At 42.1% G+C, this 22,612-nt stretch overlaps 1 protein-coding gene across 1 annotated transcript; it reads left to right on the plus strand.

Moving 5' to 3' along the window:
• Positions 1 to 632: 632 nt before the first annotated feature.
• Positions 633 to 21,337, plus strand: KBTBD11 (kelch repeat and BTB domain containing 11). The gene is made up of 3 exons (XM_068183569.1): positions 633 to 730; positions 12,310 to 12,441; positions 12,880 to 21,337. Exon 3 carries the CDS (start codon positions 12,955 to 12,957, stop codon positions 14,725 to 14,727), a length of 1,773 nt encoding a protein of 590 aa, XP_068039670.1. The 5' UTR covers positions 633 to 730; positions 12,310 to 12,441; positions 12,880 to 12,954; the 3' UTR covers positions 14,728 to 21,337.
• Positions 21,338 to 22,612: the final 1,275 nt, after the last annotated feature.

The following is a 22,612-nucleotide window of genomic DNA, read 5'->3' on the forward strand; positions in this document are numbered from 1 at the left end:
TTTTTTCCTTGGTGGGATCCTGTGTGGATTTTGCAGGGATTTTTCTGTTTATCCCTACTGACACTATACAGCAATGCAGTTGGGAGTCTGTTTCTTGCCTCTGAACAGAAGCAGAGAAGTCATTTTATGCCACTTCACGTCCTGGAAAATACCCATTTAAAAAATGAGCTCATTTTCATTGTATTATATCTCATTAGCCTTCTCAGGACATGACATTTTTACTCTTGGTGTTTTATTTTTGCAGTGAAATTGTCATCATCTATTGTTTCTGCTTCATGTTTGGTCTCAGTGTTGTTGTGTCAGTGAGCAGGCATGATTAGTTCCTTTCATTGAAGAAGAATTACTTTATAGCAGTTCAGGATTTGACAACAAGTTTAACCTGATATTGACTGAGCTCTCATTGAGCAGGAAGGGACCCTGCTCTTTCCCTGGCCTGGACTGTACATTCCTGCCCAATTCCCTGGGCCAGAACTCTTCACCATGTGACAACACAGTAAATGGACAGAGATTTTGCCTTCCTCCTGCACTTAATTAAGCAAGCACTCAGTTTACACTGCAGATGTTGGCATTACAAGTGGGGCTAGTCCTGTGAACAGAGTGTTTAAATCTGTGTGTAACTCTCTGCAGGATCAGGACCAATTGATTGGCAATGTTGCACCCTTTTCTTCATCCTAAAATGCTCCTTGGATGCTAACTGGCAGTTTTGGCTTTGGAAGGATTACAAGACTGGGTCAGTATTGTATATGGTTGGTTGAGTGTTAATGCAAAAAAGAGCTGGTTGGGTGTTTTTATTCTGCACTATACATTTGGTACTTCCCAGTTTCCTTCTTATACCTCATCAGCGAGGATGGCATGATTTATGATTGGTTAAGCCAGTTTATTTAATGCAAAACAAGCATGAGAAAAAATCCAGTGTTTCTACGGATTTTGCACCGTGTGTCAGGAAGAGAAGAAAGATGTGTCACATAAATGCTTTTCAGGTGTGATTTTCACAAGCTGCCATTGCTGTGACTCTGGCTGAAACAGACACATGTACAGCCTTTTTTAACTCACTTGGAAGCATGCCAGAAACCACAGTCTTTCTATACAAATCAACATATGTTGGTCAAGCAGCTTCCATGCTGTTACGTTGTCTGTCACAACATGATTTGCATTAATTGAAATTATTTTAGATTTATGCATTCATAGATGAGCACAAGCTCTTAGTTGTTTTTCTGGAGACTGACTCCTCCAGGAGTACTTAAGGAGCTAGGTAAGTTTTGCATCTCAGCTTTGGATCTCTAACTGCTGGCAGGCTCCTGGACTTGTGAATCATTTCAAACTATCAACCTGTCAGAGTTTTACAACAGTTTTGTTTTTTTCTTCTTGAAAGCAGTTCTGCTTTTTTCTCTTTCCCTCTTTCTTGTAAGTAGATTGAAAAAACAGGCCCTAAGCTCTGGAAATTAACTATTATTTCTGCAACCCATATTTTAGGTGGTAGACAGTAAGAACTAAAAGCCAACCCTTTGCTGTGGGAGTGGCATGTGAAACAAATGTTCTGATTCCATCAGTCAAAGACAAATCTGCTCTTGGGACAGTTTTTCTCTTATACTGTAGCTTTTTTTCGTCTTTCCTTTTACTGCAACTCACTGCATTGCTTTAATTCAAAAAAAAAAGCTACCGTTTACATTTGTCCGTACAGTTGTGGTGGATTAATCCTGGCTGGATGTCATGTGCCTACTAAAGCTGCTCTATTACTCCTCAGCTGGACAGGGGAGAGAAAATAAAGTGTAAGTCTCATGGGTCAAGATAAGCTAAGTGAGCTATCACTCACCAGTTACTGTTACAAGCAAAACAGAGTATACTTAGGGAAATCAGAGTAGGATAATGACAAATAAACCCAGATCTTAAAAACATCTTCCCACCATACTTCTGTTTTTCCCAGGCTTAGCTATACACTTGAATTACCTTTTCTCCTCCCCCTGTGGTACAGGGGGAGAGAGACTGGGCATTGTGGTCAGTTCATCACATTGTCTCTGCTGCTTCTTCTTCCTCACAATCTTCCCCTGCTCCAGCAAGGGGTCTTTCCCATGGGAGAAGGTTCTCCATAAAATTCTCCAGCCTAAGTCCTTCCCATGGGCTGCTGTTCTTCACAAACTGCTTCAGCACGAGTCCCTCCCATTTGGTACAGTCCTTCAGGAACAGACTGCTCCAGCATGGGCCCTCTGTGGGGTCACAAGTTCTGCCAGCAAATCTGCTCCAGTGTGAGCTTCCCACAGGGTTATGGCATCCACAGCATCCACCTGTTCCAGTGTGGGATCCTTCACAGGCCGCAGGTGGATCTCTTCTCCACCCTTAACCTCCATGGGCTGTAGGGGCAGAGCTGCCTCACCATGGGCTGCAGGGGAATCTCAGCTCCAGTGCATGGTCCACCTCCTCCCTCTCCTTCCGCACTGACCTTGGAGCCTACAGATCTGTTTCTTTCACATATTCTAACTCCTGTCTTCTCTGGCTTCAGTTTGCTCCTGCACAGTAACTTTTTCCTCTTCTTAACTCTATCATCCCAGAGGCACTGCCACCATCACTGATGGGCTCTGCCTTGGCCACTGGAGGGTCTGTCCTAGAGCTGGCTAACACTGGCTCTGTCAGACATGGGGAAGCTTTTGGCAGCTTCTCACAGAAGCCACCCCTGCAGCCCTCCCACTGCCAAAACCTTGCCATGTAAACCCAGTACAACAGTGTAAGAAATCCAGATGCTCATGAAGTTAATGGGAATTTTCCTTTACTGCAGAAGGGTTGGGATTTAAGGTGATGTCAGACTTTGGCTTTATCAAAATTCTCTGTGAAACTTAGGTGGCAGTTTCTTGTTGCAGGCTACTATCACAAGCCTAATTCTCTTCAAAGCCATGGAAATGAGCAGTACACAAACATACTTATTCAACAGCAATTGATAAATGAGTTTTGAATTTTGGTTTCTACAGTAGATGCAGAAACAGCAAAAGTAAATGTCAATTGAGTGTATTGTAGTGTGAGCTTTGGAGTTTGTAAGTGCCATGTGTTCCAAGAAGTTTTAAATTTTGATCTTGGGAAAACAAGGGCAAAGACTGTTCCTGTGCATTCATGTGATAAAATTCACTGATGCTGCTTCTTGTTGTTCAGGATGAGGTCTGTACCACTCATTCTCTGTGGATGACCTTTGAGACAGGCAAGAGAGTTGGAGGAATCTGTTAGTCCAATACCTGGACAGTATTTCTGCCAAGACATTTTGCAGCCTTATGGGAAATAAATACTTGGATTGTACCCCCAAAATCAGGCAGCTTTTCATGTGACAGTGGCTGAAAAGCCTCAGTATCTGCTTTGAGATGTTGCTGATGTATATCTAAAATCTTTCTAGTCAGAAGCAACCAAAGTTTAGACTTATAACTGAAACATCAAAATCTCTAAATGGTCAGAACCACAAACTAGGATCTCTGAATCTAAGCTTCTTCTCACAGCTCCGAAATCATAACCATAAAACCAAACATCTCTCTGTGTTCAGCATTCTGATGAAAAAGTATTACTTCTTATTCCGGCCCCTGGCTGTACACCTCTGTCCAGATTGCAAACTAATAAATGCAAGGATAGCACTATGACTGTTTAACATGCTGTATATTTAACTGTATGCATTAGCAACCCTTTATTCTGTAACACTTGAAAATTATAAGTTTGGGTCATGGATTAGTCAGACGTACTACAGTCTTTACTTCTACTCTGTGTCAAAAAGTCCAAAAGCAGATGGGATAGTTCTGTGCCCACCGTCACCCTTCATGGTTGTGTTGCCGGTCTGTATGGCTCTTCAGAAAGAGCAAGGATCATTTTGGGGAAAGAGAATTCCAAAGTGAAAAGCAGTATGTACATTTCTTCAAGGTATTCAGGATGATCTATTTGACACCTGCTTTTCCATCAAGGCCGTCTGCCAAAACAGAGAAACCGAATAGATGTGAGGTGAATGATCTGAACAGAGCAATGTTTTGACCTAATTCATCCAGAAGGTACTGGCTTGGTAGAGGAGAAAAATTCTTTGGCCTGTTTTTGCAAGAATAAGATTAGATAACCAGGCAGTCTTTTCTGTCCCTTTAATTTAGATACCTGTCTGCCTTGTTCAGTGGAAAAAAACATTACAGTGGGAGATACTGAATTGCCTGCTCTAAATTCTTGTAGAAGTTGAGCTTAGTCAGAGAAATTAGTGCCAGAAAACCTTTGCCTGAACACTCAGGCTGAGCATTTGAAATTCACATTATAGTAAAAAATGCTATGCATCCAAGGCATAAAGTGTCAGCCCATGAAAGTAAGAGTATTTTGATAGAAACCTATTTTATTTCTGTCTCAGAATGGTCAGCAGGTGTTAGCTTCTGCTAATGTAAACAGCATGCATTACACTCATCTTTCTCTTCTTTCCCTGTTTAGTTCCAATGATTACATAAAGTCATTTCATACTTTGTTAAGCCCTCAGTTGCATCACTGCTGCTAAAAGCATTCCCATTGTTTGGTGAAATCTGGGCTGACAGCCTACAGGTACTCCTGATAGTGAAGGCTTGCCGCAAAAGTACCTATGACTGCAGCATGCGTTTCTGCTTTGAGATCAGCACAACTGTTTTTCAATCCTAGCACAAGTCAGAATGGCTTAGATCTCCAGGCAATATAGCTGAGCCCTGACCCACTAAAGGCTATGGGAAGAAGTACAGAAACTTCATTTTTGGCAGGGAACAGAATTCAGGATTCTTCTTCTTCCTTACCCCCAAAAACATTTTTATTGTTTCTCTGAAAAGTAATAACTGCTTTAGTCTGAAGGAGAGTAAGCCTTATTCCATAGACTTGATGGTTTGGGCATTTGGTTGATATTTGGGGGTTTCAGTCTTGTCAGGCAAAGGAAGGTTTAGTGACAAGTTTCCCGTGGGGCTTGGTCAGAGCTCTAATTATTGTACAGAAAGTAGCAGCACAAGTCAATATTGCTATCTTTTAAAGTAATTTAGGTATATTTTGTAGAGGATTCTGGGCTGAGGCACCCAAATCAAGAACTAAAGTCCCCTGATTGCACAGGCTAAGCACTTCATCACCATGGTCTTTGGTATTTTTCTGCTGGCTAGCCCTTGGTAGCTCTCATGCGCTGATTTTTGAGGATCCAAATCAGTTGGGATCTAATTGTACCCACCCATGCATATGTGTACAGAACCTGTGTGTATATTTCAGATTCCATTCCAGGAGCTGGTTACAGGTAGATCAGCAGTGCTGTGCAGCTCAGACACACAGCATCGGTCTCTCTTGCAGGAAAACTGGGAGTTGCATCCTTCCCACAGATTAATTCTGTGTGGGAATATGGCCCTATGTATATCCACCTTGGCCTGATTTAATGAAATAAAATAAAAGAAGTCAAACTCCTGTGAGTAAGCTAGTAGGTCACAGTTGTAGGACCAACAGCAAAGTGTACCAGCAGCATTTCTGCTATGGCAAGCTGATTCCTTTCCTTCTTTCAGATTAGGGCTGTCATGCTGGAGGCTTTGCTCTGCTATCTGATCTGGCTGTCTTAGTTCTTAGATCTTTGCTACATTGCCAGCTGCCAGATAAACCTGCCCTCAAAGTCAGCCTTTGCCGTGTTTAGCACTGTGGCGGGTCTCTCCATATTTGAATCCAGTCCAAAGTCTGTGTAGAGACAATGTCTGCAGGAACCTGGAATTTTTCTTGAAATCAAACTGCCTGTAATATAATTTTTAGTTGCAGCTAGAATGACTGTAAACCTTAAGTTTGAAGAAGTATCTGGGCAAAGAAACTATGCATGAGCTCCAAAAATGAGAAGGGTGCCATTCATCCTGTGTCTAAAGGACTTCTGCCTTTCTTAGCATCACTTACTTAATTTGTCAATAAACCAGTGAAACTGTTCAGTTTCTAAAAGTGGGGCTTTTTTTTTTCTCTTAAGTACCAGATCTAGAGTTTGTCTGGGGAAAAAAGCATTTTCATTATTGCCTATTCTTTTACTTTCTTTTCCTAGGTATAAGTCTCAGAAAAAATGGAACTGTTTGCTTCCCTTTGAACTCTGTTGTTACCTCTCACGTTCGGTCTTTGTCAAGCACAATAGTGACATATTTTGGCAGATTTATGGTGCTTTGGGCTCTTCAACCCCTATGTCCTTTCTATAATGATATAAAAGCAAAATCCATTTTTATCTTAGAGCAGAAACTTAATTTCCTCCAAAAGTTACCCCATCTTCTGTATTAAATGCAATACAGAACAGGTGTGTTGGCAGAGTGTAGTAAATTTATGGAGATCAAGTGCTGTTCTGGAATGCAGAACCAAGGCTGACTCTACTTCCATTTTCAAAAATCTGTCTAAACTATTTTGCTTGTTTGCTTGACTTGGTTTCTCTGTGGATATTCTCCTCCTTCTTTGTTAGTACAAACATTGCCAAAATGTTCATAGAGACTTTGAATATGTTTGCATTTTGTTGACAGATTAATACTGAAATACAGTTTAATACAGTTTAATACCGAAAAGCATTTTTGCAGTCAACATTACCACATTACATTACATTACACACTAATGCTTAAATGAGGCTTTTAATCATCACAAGCTGATGCTTAGCTTCAAGTCAGTGCTCCTGGTGTATGGCAATTTCCAGAATTTAAGGTCAGAAAGGATTTCTAGATCAACTAGTCTGCTCGTGTCTAATTTTATTTACCCTTGCTTCCCAGGTGCCTTCCAGCAAGGCATATACTCAAAATCCCTTTCATCACATTACAATAAGGATCTTCCCATGTCACATGAAATGTCCATGAAGGTCAGCATCCTGCCTCCTACATGAACCATAATCCAGTATTGACAGAAGTGTGTGGCAGGATAAAAATGTGTATTTCTCCGTGGGATACTTCTTTGTCTTTGAATATTTATACCCTGACAGTTTTCTCACTCAGGATCCTTCTAAGCTGAATGCACTTCTTGGGTTGCATTCTATAGATTTTCTTGAGCCCATCCTTCCCTCTCCCCATCAATTATGGTAAATTTTAATTAACCACAATATGCTCTAACAGTCTTTTTTTTCCCCTCAACAGCATAAATCTTTTGCTTTGTTTTCACTTACACTTGGTTTGCTTAGGTTTTCTTCACCAGCCTAAGAAAGCCTTCAGCATACAGAATTTTCATGTGCCTACACTTGTGCACAGTCATCAAGTCACAGCAAACATACCAAGCCCTGAAGAAGTGTCAGCTCTGCCTTTCTCGGGCTGACTAAGGCTTGCTGTACTAGTTCTCCAGGCTACTAGCACAAGCCACCTTTTCTCCAAAACCCTGTTAGAGGGTTTCTAGGCTAGGTATCACCTTTTTGCTTGGGAGCTGGTGTGCAGCGTGGAGACAGAGTAAGCCTTTGTCTGGTTTCAAAATGCTGTTCTGAGTCACTCACTAAAGTGTTTTTTTTATGTCTCTGAAATAATTTGGTACTCTTGTCTTCACAGATTTTAAAATGATACTTCCAAAATGTAAAGCCTTGAGTGTACATGCTTCCATCCATTCAACCACCATGTTCCATTGCAAACATACTAATGCTGTAGAGGAAAGGTAACATTTTCCCTGTGGGTACTCTGTATTTCCCAGTACACACATTCAAGGACTGCATTCATCCTTTCATCTGTAGCACCACGCTGGTATGTTTGGTACTGCTGTCAACTTAGTGTAGCTGTCCCTAGATATGATGGAAGCAACCAAACTTCAATTTATCACAGACATGACCACATGCTCTCATACTTAGAAGCGTAGCTGTGAGCTCATGTGTAGAATTAGCAGCAATTCTGCATAAAAAGTTTTTTACATTCAGTATGGTGTTGTCATGCCATACTTATCTGTTGACCTGTAGTGCATTAGTGATAAAGACACCACATCAGCCTTGGAGTTTTTCCCAAAAGTATTGTAATAACTCAAACTTGTTTCTGAGTGGTTTTTTTTTGTCAGACTTTCTTTACTCTGAGGGATATTGGAGAGAACTTGCACTTAATCTTTGCTTTTGTAAGATTGTTATTTCCTTTTTGTTGTGAGAACTCCTGAGAGGCACTACTCCTCCCTAACTATTTCAGAAGAATCTAAACTGGAAGGAACTCAGAAAGATAGTTTCCTTTTTAGAGAATGTCTGTCTCTATGGATATCACTGTTAGGAAACCTTTTCTCTGGTCATGATGACTGTTTAGAACTTGTATATTTTTGGTTTAGATTTGTTAGCTATAGTATCGATTTAATCAAGCTTTTGATAATATTTTTATTATGACTTATTTCCTCTCTCTCTTCCTCCCTGCTCAAACACACACAGCCTTTTCTCCCCCTGAGTTTCTGATGAGGAACTGCTGTCCACATGGTTCTTGTGTGGTCTGTAGTCATAAACTGCAATTCTTAAATGTTTATTTTTCTTTGTGGTTGTATAAAAATGTTGTAGTTATGAGATAAAGACCAATTCATACCTCTATTACATATTGTCAAAAAATTAGAGCACCTTGAGAGGTCAAAATTTGCATCCACACATGAGTGTGAAGGCAATACTATAAAAGCCATATATCCAGCAGTCAGGGCAAGACACTAGGATTGTAACATACCTAACTTTAAAAAAGGGAGACGAAAAAAATCATGCTGTTTTTCTTGTGGTGGCACATTTAAAGACAATTGTACTCTTTTCTTAAAAATAGGAGGTTAATAAAGTGGTTAAGATTTAGAGTTTAAATTTGTAATGAGATCCAACAGTGCAGGACCTTTCCGAGAAATGGTATCTTTATGCTCCAAATATTTTCCCCATCTACAAAGAGAACATTTTTTCCTCCAAATTTCACAGATCTACTCAGTGACCAGGAGTGTAGCAGACTATTTTTATAAGTATGCAAACCACTCTACACTTGACACTGCCTAGACTTCATCCTGGCCAGTTCTACTTTCAAGTCATTGTTTAGTTTTTAAAATAAATATAAGGGATGTTATTTCTCTTTTGATGATCCTTCCTCTTCAGACAATATACAGAGCCTTAATCATCTCAATCAGATTACACCCCTATCCCAAGGGACTTCTCTACTGAAGTAAGAATTTGGCAGTCCAAGTTTTTATAAAAGCATTTTTTCTGGACTAAGGTGAAGCAGAATGGTATTCTGTCATTTCTGAACTGGTAAGTTTGCTGGAGAGGATAGCCTGTTTATGTAAATTAGAGTTGCTTATGGTAGAGAAAGCACTGCTTTTATTTACCATGAGACTGAGTCAGAGCTGTTCCCATTTGTGAACTGGAGAGAAGTAACCCAGTTCCTCCCACGTGCACATATTCCCCGGAGAAAGCGGGTCTTGTTGGAGGAGGTGGTTTGGATCAAAGGCTATTGGCACTGCACAAGAAAAACGAAGAGAGAACAATTCAATACAAGCATTTAATTGGATTTTATCAGAAGGACTGCCAAATTAATGCAATGCCAGGAAACTTTACCTGCAGCTCTTTATTACAGTTTCTCTGTCAGAAAAACTGTGCCTTCTTATCTGTGCTGTTACTTGAGCAGTGTCTCACAGCATTTGAGGTTGGGGCCACACATTCAGGGTATTGTGTGTTATTGCCAAGTCTGTAAATACAGTTCATGTTTGTTGGCAGCTCCTCTGTCCATTAACATTACATCATCCCTAGACCAAACCCATGATAATGAAAACATTTGCAGACCAAGTAATTCAGCTTCTGACTTAAAAGTCCCCAGTATCAAAGGTGACCTCAGTCCATAGGTACCATGTACTCTCAATAGATTGCTTCCTTTTCCAGTACCTGTCCTGTTTGTGAGTTTTGAAAAAATGTTAAAACCAAGTTTATTTTAAGCCAAATGAGATTGTCGGGTGGTCAAATTCTTCTGAATAATCAGAACTATAAAGTATCTTCTGCAATTCTGTACTTCTTGAATATTCTATGTTGCCAGAACAGCAGTACAACTCTTTGATCACTGTAGGTAAGAAAAGAACAGAGGAGGAGTACAGTATTGTATTTCCATCAGGCCCTTTCAGCATCTTTCTGTTTCATACTAAATCCATGACCTTTTAACTCAGATCAGTTGTGTTGCTCAATTGTGGCAAGGTTCCACTACTTCTCTGAATTGTTTTTTCAGCTTCATCTTTGTGTAATTCTTGTGTTTTTTTTTCAGCTGGACAGAGGTGCTGGGATTTCTGTGATGGTCATTGCTGTCATTGGCAAAATCCTCCAAACCCTCTTTCAGCTTTTCTAAGTCTTCAGCTTCCCCATATAATTCCTTGTTGCCTTAATTGTATGTGGTACTTTAAGTCCTTCTCGTGCTCAGCATGAAATTCAGCATGTTCTTGGTAATTAGCTTTGGATATACCAGAGGATAATTTTCTTCAGAATTCTGCTGCTTCCCATTAGCAAGCAATGCCATCAGTCCTTCCTTATCCTTGCAATTCCTCAGGGGAATTGTAGTGAGTTAACACAGACATTTGTTATAAGCTTCTTTCTCAATAACATTTCAAATATGTCAAATCAAACTTCTAAACCAAGCAGCTATTTGAATATGGGAAAAGGTATGATTACTGTGCTTGAGGAGGATCTCAGGATCTCACCCTTTTTTTTTTTTTTTTCTTTTCCCATTAGCTGAGAAAGTTGAAAAGAGAAGTTTTTCTGGTTATTGTTTTAAGTACTCTGAATATTCTAAATGGTGATTTTCCTTTGGGATATAATGCAAGAAATACATTTCACTGAAGAGAGATACTGCTGGTATTAGAATTACTGGTTTTGACTTTTCACATTTAATCACACATACTTCTAATTTTTGGTAGCATTCTCTTTCATTCTTCCTTTATAGTTTGACTTGTAAAATCAAGCCATGACCAAGAGCTTGAAACTATGTGAAGCTACTCAATCCTTCTTGTAGGGGGGATACATAATTAGAAGTTAGGAGAAGTGGTGTTAGAAGTGAGGTGTGTGTCAGGAATGGCCAGAGTATTCTTAGTTGCAGTAGTTGCTCTGTGTACTGTTAAGACTTGATCACATCGACAGGGATGCTGCCCAGTACATCTTCTGTAGACACACTGAGTGTGCACAGATCACTGCAAATCTTTTTGTCTTGTTAAGACTTTACTGAGAAAACTCAGTAAAGCTTGACCTACAGTGTTTGGGTTTGGACAGCAGGAAGTCGGCCACTAAAGCTAGCCAAAGTTCATACAGTCATACTAAGTCCTAGATTTTTAAACACTCAGATGAGGAATTCAAATTTGGTGAAATCTACTAATTCTAATAAGTTTTAAAATGCTGTTGTTGTGGTCTGAAAGTCTCCAATACCCAAAAATCAAGCCTTAGCGTTGATTCAGTCTAACTGAATGTGATCAAATGTAGAAAGCCCTTTACCGAGCAAGTGCACAAAATAAATCACCATGTGGGACAACTGATATTACCACTTAAGTAGAGTTTGCATTGCAAGTATGGGCTTCTAGATTTCCTGTCTGTGAAAGGGATTTCCAGACAATGTCATTTACCAATTATGCTTTCAGTAAAAAAAAAAAAAAAAAAAAAAAAAAAAATTAAAAAGTTAGATCTCCCTAATGCTAATTTAACAGGGTTAATGAATCATGTCTGCTAAACGGAAGCCACAGTGCATATTTTACATAGAAATGAGTGTTCCTTGAAGACTGTGAAAAAACTGACAAAGGGGATTTTAATGGAAATTAATAACCTCCTTGAAAATAGAATCAGGACTGCAGATACTTACTAAATTATGTTAAGTACATTCAGACAATTTTTGTGCATCACTCATCAAAACTTAAACCAAGTTTTGATGCTTGGTTCCAAGTCTGGGAAATTCATAAACAAACATGAGGCAAAGAAATGGCACTTCATTAAATTCTAAAAACTATACTTGTGGAATGAAGGTACAGCTGGGTGGTGATTGTACTGACAGGGACTAACCTACTTACAGCTATGGCCTCCCTTTATCCTGCCTTTTCCCACAAGACACTTCATGTTCTAATTATCTATTGTGATTTTTTTTCCTTGCTTCTACTTTGTATTAACAGAATCTTTGAATAAAGACATGAAGCAATCTTTATGAAGTCTGATTAACACTTTGCTAATGCTTTACAGCTACATATGTTGCTACACAAATGTGAGATTGCTCTTGTCCCAAGTACAGAAAAAATACTTTCATGTGTTTCGTAAACACTTAGGATTATTAGCATATTTACGGTGTCTTTAAGATATTCTAGATATATTATTAAAGGAGTCATAACTTTAACGCTCCCAAACTTCTAACTAAACAGAGAATCTATCGATTTTAAAAATAATGATATTTTTGTTTTAAACAGGGATAATGCATATGAGGAACACTGATATGAAGAGAACTTCCTGAAGGTCATGAAAAGTCAAATTTGGCTAGTGGGGAATTGCCTTCCAGAATAGACTTCAGCCTCAGCCTTCCGCTGAAACAGTTGCACAAGGTGAATACATTATGACAGCACTCATAATTATCTGCCGTTAAAGGAGATTTCTGCTAATCATCCAGTGCAGTGTAGGGACCAGTTGTCTTGAAAAGGATTGCAGTGCCTGCAGATTGCTTAAAGTTTCTGCAGAGCAATGGGAAAAGCAGAATTGCTGTTCAGGCTGTTGAGGTGCTCATCGGGGCGATCCCCCGTCCCACCAAAAGAGCTCAGGTTTTCAGGGGCCGAGCTAGCGCAGTTAGCCGCGGGGGGCGGCCGAGCCGCAGGGTGGATCCCCCAGGGAAAGGAGAAGCGGCGGTTTAGCCCCGGAAACTAGAGACGGCCCCGCCTGCGAGAGCGGCGGCCCCGAATACTAATCCTGGGAGGCGGAGGGGGGAAGAAGCCGCGGGGGAGCGGAGGAAGGCGCGGATGCTGAGAGCTGTTGGGTCTGTCCCGCAGGTGATGGCCGCGCCGCGGCGGCCGGCAGCGCTCCGCACGGACCAGGCGCGGCGCCGGCGCAGCTAGCGCGGCTCCATGGAGGGCAGCGGCGCGGCCCCGGAGGAGGAGGAGAGCGGGGCAGCGAACGGCGCTCCCCCCCCGCCGCCGCCGCCCACGCCGGCCGCCCCCTGCGGCTTCAGCTCCTCCCTCTGCTTCAGCGCCGCCGCTGCCGAGCCGCAGCCGCCCGCGGCCGGCGGCCGAGTGGTGCAGAGCCAGTGGGAGATCAACAACGCCGCCTGCCAGCCGGAGGAGGAGGATGAGGAGGTGGTGGGGCCACGGGACCGGCCGTCCGAGGAGCCCGACCTGGTGATCGAGGTGTCGGGCCGCCGTATTCGGGCGCACAAGTCGGTGCTGGCGGCCAAGAGTGACTATTTTCGTGCCCGCGCCTCACGGGACGTCCTGCGGGTGAAGGGGGTGAGCTACGGGGCGCTGCGGCTGCTCATCGACTACGTGTACACGGCCCGCATGGGCGAGGTGCGGCACGACAACCTGGCTGAGGTGGTGAGCGGTGCCCGCGTCCTGCAGATGCCCTGTGCCCTGCACTGTGCCGCCGAGGCCATGCGCGCCCAGCTCTGCCTCGGCAACTGCTACCAGCTCCTCTGCCTGGCCAAGAAGCAGCGGCTGGCGGAGCTGCGGGAGGCTGCCTATCGCTTCATGAGCGACCATTACCTGGAGGTGCTGCGGGAGCCCAGCGTTTACGGCCGCCTCAGTGGCGCTGAGCGGGACCTCATCCTGCAGCAGCGCATGGATGCCGGCCGGCCCTGCTTGCTGGTGGCCGAGGTCAGCGACGCCTTTGAGCGGCCGGGTGGTGGCAGCCGGCCACAGAGCCGCGAGAGCAGTCGGCCGCAGAGTCCCTCCTCCGTGGTGTCTCTGGAGGAGAGTGGCTCCCTCATTCACTACTACCAGGAGAGCAGCGGTGAGTGGAGGGTGCTGACGCGCCTGCCCGAGGAGGCCAATGCCAAGGGCTGTGCCATGTGTGTCCTCCACAACTACCTCTTCCTTGCAGGGGGCATTGTGACGGGGCCGCTGGGCGGTGAACCCAGGGCCCGCCTTTCCGACAAGGTCTTCTGCTACAACCCCCTGACTGACACCTGGAGCCAGGTGCGGCCGCTGGCTCAGCCCCGCTCGCAGCTCAAGCTGCTGGCCCTGGATGGTTACCTCTATGCTGTGGGGGGCGAGTGCCTCTTCACTGTGGAAAGGTATGACCCGCGGGCCGACCGCTGGAGCCCTGTGGCACCTCTGCCCAAGGGTGCCTTTGCTGTGGCTCACGAGGCCACCACTTGCAACGGGGAGATCTATGTGTCAGGAGGCTCCCTCTTCTACCGCCTGCTCAAATATGACCCGAAGCGTGACGAGTGGCAGGAGTGCCCTTACAACAGCAGCCGCCGGCGCTCTGCTGACATGGTGGCCTTCAAGAGCTTCATCTACCGCTTTGATGTGAGCAGTGGCCGTGGTGGGGAGCAGGGCCCAGGCGGCGGGACGAGCGGTGGCGTTGAAGTTTTCCGGTACAACACAGTGGCCAAGTGCTGGAGCCAGTGCGCCAGCCTGCGGCCCAGTGGTGGCCCCATCCAGCCCTTCCGCTGTGCCCCCTTGGGCAACACCATCTACTGTGTCAACCGGACCGGCACCCTTCGCTTCAGCCTAGCCCAGGACGGTGAGGTGGAAGCAGATGGTGGGCTCAAGGGCACCTTTGATGGAGAGCTTCTTAAAGCTCCCTTGGATGCCAAGGGTGTCCTCCTACCCTTCGTACTTACCCTGCCTGAGAGGCTGGACAAAACAGGGGACCAGGAGGGCTCCCTCCCACTGTAAGGTGGCCAGCCTGGCTCTGGCTTCCTGAGGGGAGTTGGGTTGCAGATCCACAAATTCCCATCTACAGAGCAGACCTTCTCTGTTCTGTCTGCAGAGAAAAGGGACTTCCCCTTTCCTCCTCTCTGCTCTCAAGATGTTGAGCTGGTTTTAACTCAATTGTAACTCTTCTCATGTTTGCTGGGCTTTGTGTGAAAAGCCAAGCACACAAAAGTAAAAGCTGCTATAAAGGATAATCTTTGGATTATGTTCGTACCAATCCTCAATCTGAGAAAAAATTTTTAAGCCTGGATTTCCAAAATATTCTTGACAACAGTGTCATAATGGGACGTTAGTGTTGGTTGTGTGTTTAGATGTAGTTGCAATCTGGGCTGGAGACTTTTCTGTCATTTGTGGTTTTTTTCCCCTCTGGGATGATACTGAGGGATAAACATTGCTAGCAACATAGTTTAGCTGCATTTGTTTTCATGTTAAACCAACTATTTCCTGTGTTTAAAAAGTATAGGAAGAAAATCTCCATCACAGCCTCTCATTTCTGGTGCAATAGATGGTTTAAGGAAGCTGTGGCACTGTATTAATCCCAGGAATTTCAACCACAGATGATTTAACGGATACCAAACTTAATGTTTTAAGTAACACAAATGTGAGCCACATGTTTTACTTGGAATGCAGAGAAAAAGAAAAAAGAAAGTCAAGTTACCTTTCTAAAATGTGGCATTTTATGGTAGATATGAAATAGTGATATGTTCTTTAATTGAAAAAGGCAATGGTTTTTCTATGAAAAGGTACTCTTTTATTACTTTTCTTGATCAGAGATTTTGAATTAAAAATGAAATGAAGCTGTTCAGATTGCAACCAGTTGACATGACCATGTATGCCACTAAAGCTGGGGAAAAACTTTGTACTTTATATGCTCTTTAATTAACTGCAGGTCAAGGAAGGTTAACCTAAACCAACCTGTGGCAAAAGGCCTTTCCCACTTATTTTCAAGACCATCAAAAGGGGACATGGAAAACAAGAATGTGCTACATATATTGATTATATTGTGCACTAGCATGATGTTACTTCTCTGTCTTTTGATTGAGAGACTGCTTTATTTATTTTGAACTAATGATTGCTGTAATCAATAAGTTCTTGTTAATTGCAGTACGTGCTGATGGCGTACGCTGTCATTGTGATTCTAAACTGCCCAAGAGTGCTCTTTGTGGGGCAGCATCCAAATGAGGCAAAACCATACAAAACTTCCTGCCTGTGGAAGGTTGGAGCACACTTTTTGTCATGTTACTCAGAACTGGAAAACATGAAATATCTACAAAGACAGACTATATTGAAAGGGGCACATGTGTTTATTTTATACATTTTATTTTTTAAAAAAATCAGTAGGCAAGGCAAATGTTTTAGCTTTATGGTAAATCACTGAGAAATGTTTTCTGAAAAAAGATCCTTTGTTTTTGCTGGTACATTGCTGTATATTCAGCATGGAACTCACATGGACTATAGAAGAGAATTGTTTATACTCGAAGTTCTAGTATAGATTCATATTTTAGAAAGACATAGGAACCTTGCATCAAAAAAAGCAGATCTTTTTATGTTTTATTAAGATGTTTTTGTTAAACAGGACTTTAGCATTCTTACAGATAATTGCTAGTTCCAAAAGAAGGCAGCAGGCTCTGTCCTACAAGACACCATCTGTACAAAAGAGAATAGTGAACTTCATAGGTGCTTCTTTTCTTCTCTTTATTGTTTGGGTTTTTTTTTTTCCTCTTCTCGTTTTTGCACAGGGTTTTAATGCAGCTGATCTGGTTAGTCATTCTATAGAAAACAGTGGTCCAGTCCTAGTAGTTCTTAGCCAAGTGAGCCTGTTCCCTAGTGAGCTAATTAAAGCATCAGCCAGGCAGGAGCTGTAGGCCTGCAGAGTGTGACATTTATCTTAGCCTCAGTACAGGTTGGTGCAGTGGAATTTAACGTCCTTCACAGAATATTTGATTTAATTCTCAGATGAGAATCCTTGGAAATATTGACTCTAGATTAAATTACAGTATTTTAGTTAGAGCAGGAAAGAAAAATTACATGTTTGCTTTCAGCATAATTTTTATGTTAACTGTAGAAAGTATTTCAAGCTGTGTAATGCAAGGCTTAGGTGGATACTTAAACTAGAGATGTAAGTGCTAGGCCAGATTTTGAAATAGTAGCATCACCAGGAGCACAAGGAAACGTCTGTTTTATCTTGCAATACAAGGCAATTTCATAGTTCAAAGACTTACATAGTATAGTTCTTATACTACAGTGTAGGGAGGTATCAAGCCAGGTTATGCATCCTATTAATTAAGCATTTTCATTCTGCTAATGCCATGAAAATGCTTCTAAATGAGTTTTGGGAAGTTTCCATGGTTTAAGATGTGACAATAATCCACAAACTTTCGGAATAGACTGAACCATATCCTTTCTTCCAATATTTATTGCTGTACACTGTGAAGAAATACATTTCTACAGTAGTAAGTGTTCGAAAAACCTGCAGTGGTTTGTGTTTTTGCTAGCTCCTATTTTTTAAAAAAGTTGAATCAAGTGCTTACCTGCTTTCACTGTTTACACAGTGTCAGTGGGGAGAGTCTGGGCTTCATTAGTAGCTGTCTATCAAACCTGTTTCCTTTGCACACTGCACAGTCACAGCCTGATGATTAACAACAGAGGCATGTTTCTAGCCAGATTTCCTACTCTGTGGCCTCTGTTTCCTCCCTGGTAGACCTGAGGCAGGTTTGCTGAGAATTGTTTTCTCCCCCAGTTCTATCTTCACAAAGAAACCCCCTCCCTGCCCCCAAACTTGGTACTAAAACCCTAATTTAGGTAGTCTTCAGGCATTTAAAGACTGAAATTTTCATTCCAGAACCCTACAGTTTTACTTAAACCTAGCAACAACTGTCTCTTTAACATGTGGAGCTGCTGAGCAGTTCCCCTCCACCCATTTGGAACTGCTCAGAGCAGTTCCACATCTACCTACCAAGTGGAATATCCAGAAACCACTGATGTAATAGGGTTTAATTTAGGTACAAACCAAAAGGCCAGGCCACCCTCAAGTTGTGTTTGCATGTGTTTTGCTTTTAAAACAGCCATTTTCTCTAGAGTAGCCTGAAGTGTACCATATTTGCATAGGAACATGGAGACCTGTGCGTGCTTTCTTAGCCTGCAAGCATTCAGTCCACATTTCCCACTCTCTGGTTGTCAATGGGCGAAAGGAACTTTTGGGGCTAGTCAAGGTAGTCATGAAGGTAGTCATCCACACTGAGTGATCTGAGACTAGCTAGAGAGACATTGTCTGTCTGCCCTGCTCTCTTTCTTTCCCCTGAATCTTACAGCCCTCCCATTTTAATGGGACATGCAGAAGATAGTTGCCCTAATTTTTCAAGGCGTAATTTTTCATCCCTGGACTACTCCTGTTTTCAAGTTTGTCTGCTAGAGAATTTAGGATTCCCATAAGAGAATTTGAATTCCTGTAAGCTGAGTAAGGACTGGACTGGGGCTTTGCAGTTCGTCTGTGTGTGCGCGCGTGTGTTCTCAAATCTCAATGGCTGTTCAAGAGAGGTACATTGGGACCACCTCCTCCAGCTCTTCCTCAGGGGTGAGCTTCATGCAAATCCTCCAAAAGCTTACACACATAGGCTCCTGTACATTGAGTTCTGAGTAGCTTGCAGGCCCCACCTCCTGGATGGGTAATTCAAGTTGCTACAATCAGACGTGTTTTCTTAGGAAAGCTTTTGCAAACAGGCTCTGTGTTTTGGGTTACCAGTCTGAGGTGAGCTCGTCCATGCACTGTACTGGGCAGCCAAACAGGTGATTTGGGTTCTTCTCAGGGGTGCCACTTTTGTAAAGAGGCACTGCAGTACCTAACAATGAAATGCCTAAAGCCTTCATTGAACCTCAAACTAAATCCCGATTTCAATAAAGAAATGCTGTTAACAAATGAAACTTTACTGTCTCTATCTACTAACTGGTTCTGTAAAATAGAAATCTTAATTGTAGAAAAAGCATGTGTACAGATTCTGTTTACACTTGAAGCTAAGTCAAAAAAGTAATTGACAAAAGAATAATCCTATTTGATCAAAACTGGCACTGTTAAGCAACATGGGGAGGATGTTAGTCATACCCTAGTAATGGCTAAAAATGTGCAGTTGCTGATGTAAATTCTATCCACAGAAAGTTTATTTGTAAATAAATACCTGGTAAAATTTAAACTGATAAAAGAATAAATTACTCACGTGAAAGCCATACCTCTCCTGTGCTGTTTGATTGGCTCTCAGAGTGCTGTATCCCAGTTACCACTATTCATGAGTGGCTGTTGCTTTTCCTGATTTACATCATGTATTCCATTGACTGCTCCATAAATCTGTTAACCTTCATTATCACAAAGCTTAACAGTGGTGCTGGTGCTTAGTGTCTGGACTGATAGGTAGTGTTTTCTGCTGGAATGAATCTAGATCTAGACAGAATCCTATCTTTGGGCTTTTTTGTTTTCTTCCAGTAGCATTGCTCCTGGTAAACTTAAGAAAGCACAAGAAGGGGAAACAGTAGTACTGTTGAACAGTCATAGTTAAAAGCATTTTATTAATTTGTCTTTTTTCTGCTGTTATTTTGCAAACTGGATTGGCACTGGTTTAGCAGAACAGCTCTGTTTGGCTATTTCCAATAGTATGAGTCTAAGTAGTATTGTAGCAAAGTATGCTTTTGCCTCTTTCCTGCCTCAGCTCCTACTCTGAGATAATGTAGTGCAAGTTTGTAATAGTTCCATGCATTTACTACATTGCTAGAACTATTCTGACTTTGTGTTGCTGCTACTAAAAGCAGAGACTGACACACAAGCTCAGTGAAATTGTGTGCTCAGAGTATGTGATGACACACTTTTCATTTGGTTTGGCCTACTGAATGTTGAGAGCTCCTTGAATGAACCCACTGGTATTAGGAATCAGCAGGAGTGCTGGTTTTGGCTGAGGTCAAGTTAATTTTCTTCACAGTAGCTGGTATGGAGCTGTGTTTTGGATTTGTGCTGAAAACAGTGATGATAATAGAGATGCTTTCATTGTTGCTGAGCAGTGCTCACACAGAACCCAAGCCTTTTCTGCTCCTCACCCCACCACCAGCGAGGAGGAGGCTGGTGGTGCACAAGGGCTTTGGAGGGGACACATCTGGGACAGCTGACCCCAACTGACCACAGGGATATTGCAGACCATTTGTTGTCATGCTCAGCATATAAAGTTGGGGGAAGAAAAAGGAAGGGAGGACATTTGGAGTGATGGAGTTTGTCTTCCTAAGTCACCTCTATGTGTGTTGGAGCACTGCTTCCCTGAGGATGGCTGATCACCTACCTGCCCATGGGAAGCAGTGTATGAATTCCTTGTTCTGCTTTGCTTGCAGGTGCTGCTTTTGCTTTGGTTATTAAACTGTCTTTATTTCAACCCATGAGTTTTTTTGCTTTCCCCCTTCTGATTCTCTTCCCCCAGATCACTGGGAGGAGTGAGTGTGGAGTGTGGGCTGTGTGGGGCTGAACTGCTGGCTGGGGTTAAACTGCAACAGCATGCTTTTTTGGAGACTAACTTTCATGAATTACTGAAAGGAAAGAAATGGGAGTGAGGGATAGGACAGAAGAGATGAATTCAGAGTCAAAAGTACCTACTGTATATCCAATTGAAACAAATAGCAGGGAAGGGAAACCACAGTTGGTACTTGAGACAGTGATGACTATAGGGCCAGGTTCTTTTCAACTATTTCTTGAACAGGTTAGGTTTTTACCAATTATATTGCTACTTATTACCATTTTACCCCTGCAGTGTTTCTCAAACCACCATGGTGTTTAATAAGCTACCTTTTGCAGGAGTCTCTTGCTTTGTTTTAAAGTCTTAGTGGATAAACCCTTGACAAATCTGTGAAATCATGAAATAACAATGTGGATGCTGCCACTTTCAACAGATTAATGCAAATTCTTCAGACACCGTTCACAGTTCAGGTGAATTATACGTGTAACTGATGTATTAATAGTTTTATTTTTGAAGCATATATAAGCAAAGCTTTTTATGTACTCCCAGTTTATGTTGTAATGAAATAAATATTTTAAAAAAAGCTCATGCTCCCCGTTAGGGATTTCTGGGTAATTGTTGTTTTTCCTTTGTTATCCATCTAATCAGTAAATGGTATTATATTTTTCCTTATGAAGCAAAGGCAAAATTATGCAAATTATCAGACAGGTAAATATATAGGAAATGTTTCTAAGGCTAAGCAAAAAAAAAGGAATATTTTCATTTTACAGTGCCCTGGGTGTTTGGAACTTAAAATATTCTGCAGTGAAAGCATTTTCCTAAATGCAGATTAGCATATACTCCACTTAACTTTTATTTCCTTTTCTTTTCTTTTTTGTTGTCAGTATGTTAAAATGCATCATTCGTTTATTGAAGTTACATGTAGGTTTTTCCAGGATACTCTCCTGTATTATGTCCCACATGTCAGATCTTTGGCTGGTGTAGATTTACAGCAGCATAAGTAAAAGCAGAATACAAATTTAAATTGCCTACTTTGTCTCCTTCATATTTTCTCATCAGATAATTCGCTTGACATGAGGCCATATGACCTGTTTGAAAACTTCAATATTCACAGACTACATGGGATTGGATTTGCTGTAATTTCTCTTATTTCCTTACCTGTTGCAATATGCAGGCTTTCTTATACTTTCTTAAGAAGGGCTAAATTCTGCTGCTGATTCAACCAGGGTAAATCTGGAATAGCTCCACCAAACAACTTAGATTACCAGGTTTTTTTGGTTTTTTTGTTTTTTTTTTTTCATTCTGCCCCAGAGTTTTGAGTCTGTTATATAATCACTGGGGTCCTCCTTTGGAAAACAAAAATAAAAGCTCAGATTGAATAAGACTCAAGCAGTCAGTCACTTGAATGTGTTTTGGGTTTTTTTTTTTTTCTTCACAAGAATATAAATTTTTAACTCTTAATTTTTCTCTGTGCTGTGAACTACACCTTGGGAAGTTTCATGGAAATGAAGTTTATCTCAAGCCTATACTCCTGCTTGATTCACTGAACATTTTGCACCTACATCTCTCAGGATGCTTAGGCCCCAGGTTCAAGCTTCAGGTATCGTCTGGTAAATTATGTGACTTGGTCCAATGACTTGTGCCATGGTTAAATTTCCAGTTCTGAAATGGTAAACCAAACAATTGTAGCACAAAAGATTCGGGTTTCAAAGACCTCAATCTGGGCACACAAAATCCCCTGTTGTTTCCTATTTCCAGGTATAATGCATCACTTTTGTCTGTATATTCAAAATTCACAGTAAGTTTTCATATAAAAACATCTGCAAGCAGATGGTGTTGGCTTGTATTCCCCTGAAGGCAGAGAAGTCTTGCTGGAAAGACAAATCTTCAGTTGCTAGACTGTGCAAACAGGGAAATCACATATAGCTGTGAACTCCCATGTCATACTGAGTAATTATCAAGTGAACATGTCATCAAACATGAGTTTACAGCCTATGGACAGATGTACCTATCACGGCTGGGGACAAAGGAAACTCGAGTAGCTGTTAGTGCTGGGACTATGCCTAGAAACAAACCCCATTCCTGTTTCAGGATTGGATTGTCTAGGCAGCTGTCTAGAGAAGAAAGAAGTCCTAGGCTAAATAACAGCATGTGGCTAAAAGAAGGTCAGGAAGCGGTAAATGTGGCAAGTACCTGCAGGCTTCTTCTTAAAGTGAATGTGAAGCGGATCTGTGTCTCCTAAATCCCAGCTGCAGCAGCTGCTGGTGAGCAAGCTAAGGCAGAGGGAGAGGAGCGTGACTGTACCTGACAGCAGTGACACCTGCCTGGCAGGTCACTGGCGGTGAGCAGTGACCAGAAGGAGC

This window comes from Anomalospiza imberbis, chromosome 3 (assembly GCF_031753505.1).
Source record: "Anomalospiza imberbis isolate Cuckoo-Finch-1a 21T00152 chromosome 3, ASM3175350v1, whole genome shotgun sequence".
NCBI classification, from domain to species: Eukaryota; Metazoa; Chordata; class Aves; order Passeriformes; family Viduidae; genus Anomalospiza; species Anomalospiza imberbis.

Coding starts and splice junctions, on each gene's coding strand:
- KBTBD11 (XM_068183569.1), top strand. CDS start 12,955: ATGGAGGGCAGCGGCGCGGCCCCGGAGGAGGAGGAGAGCGGGGCAGCG.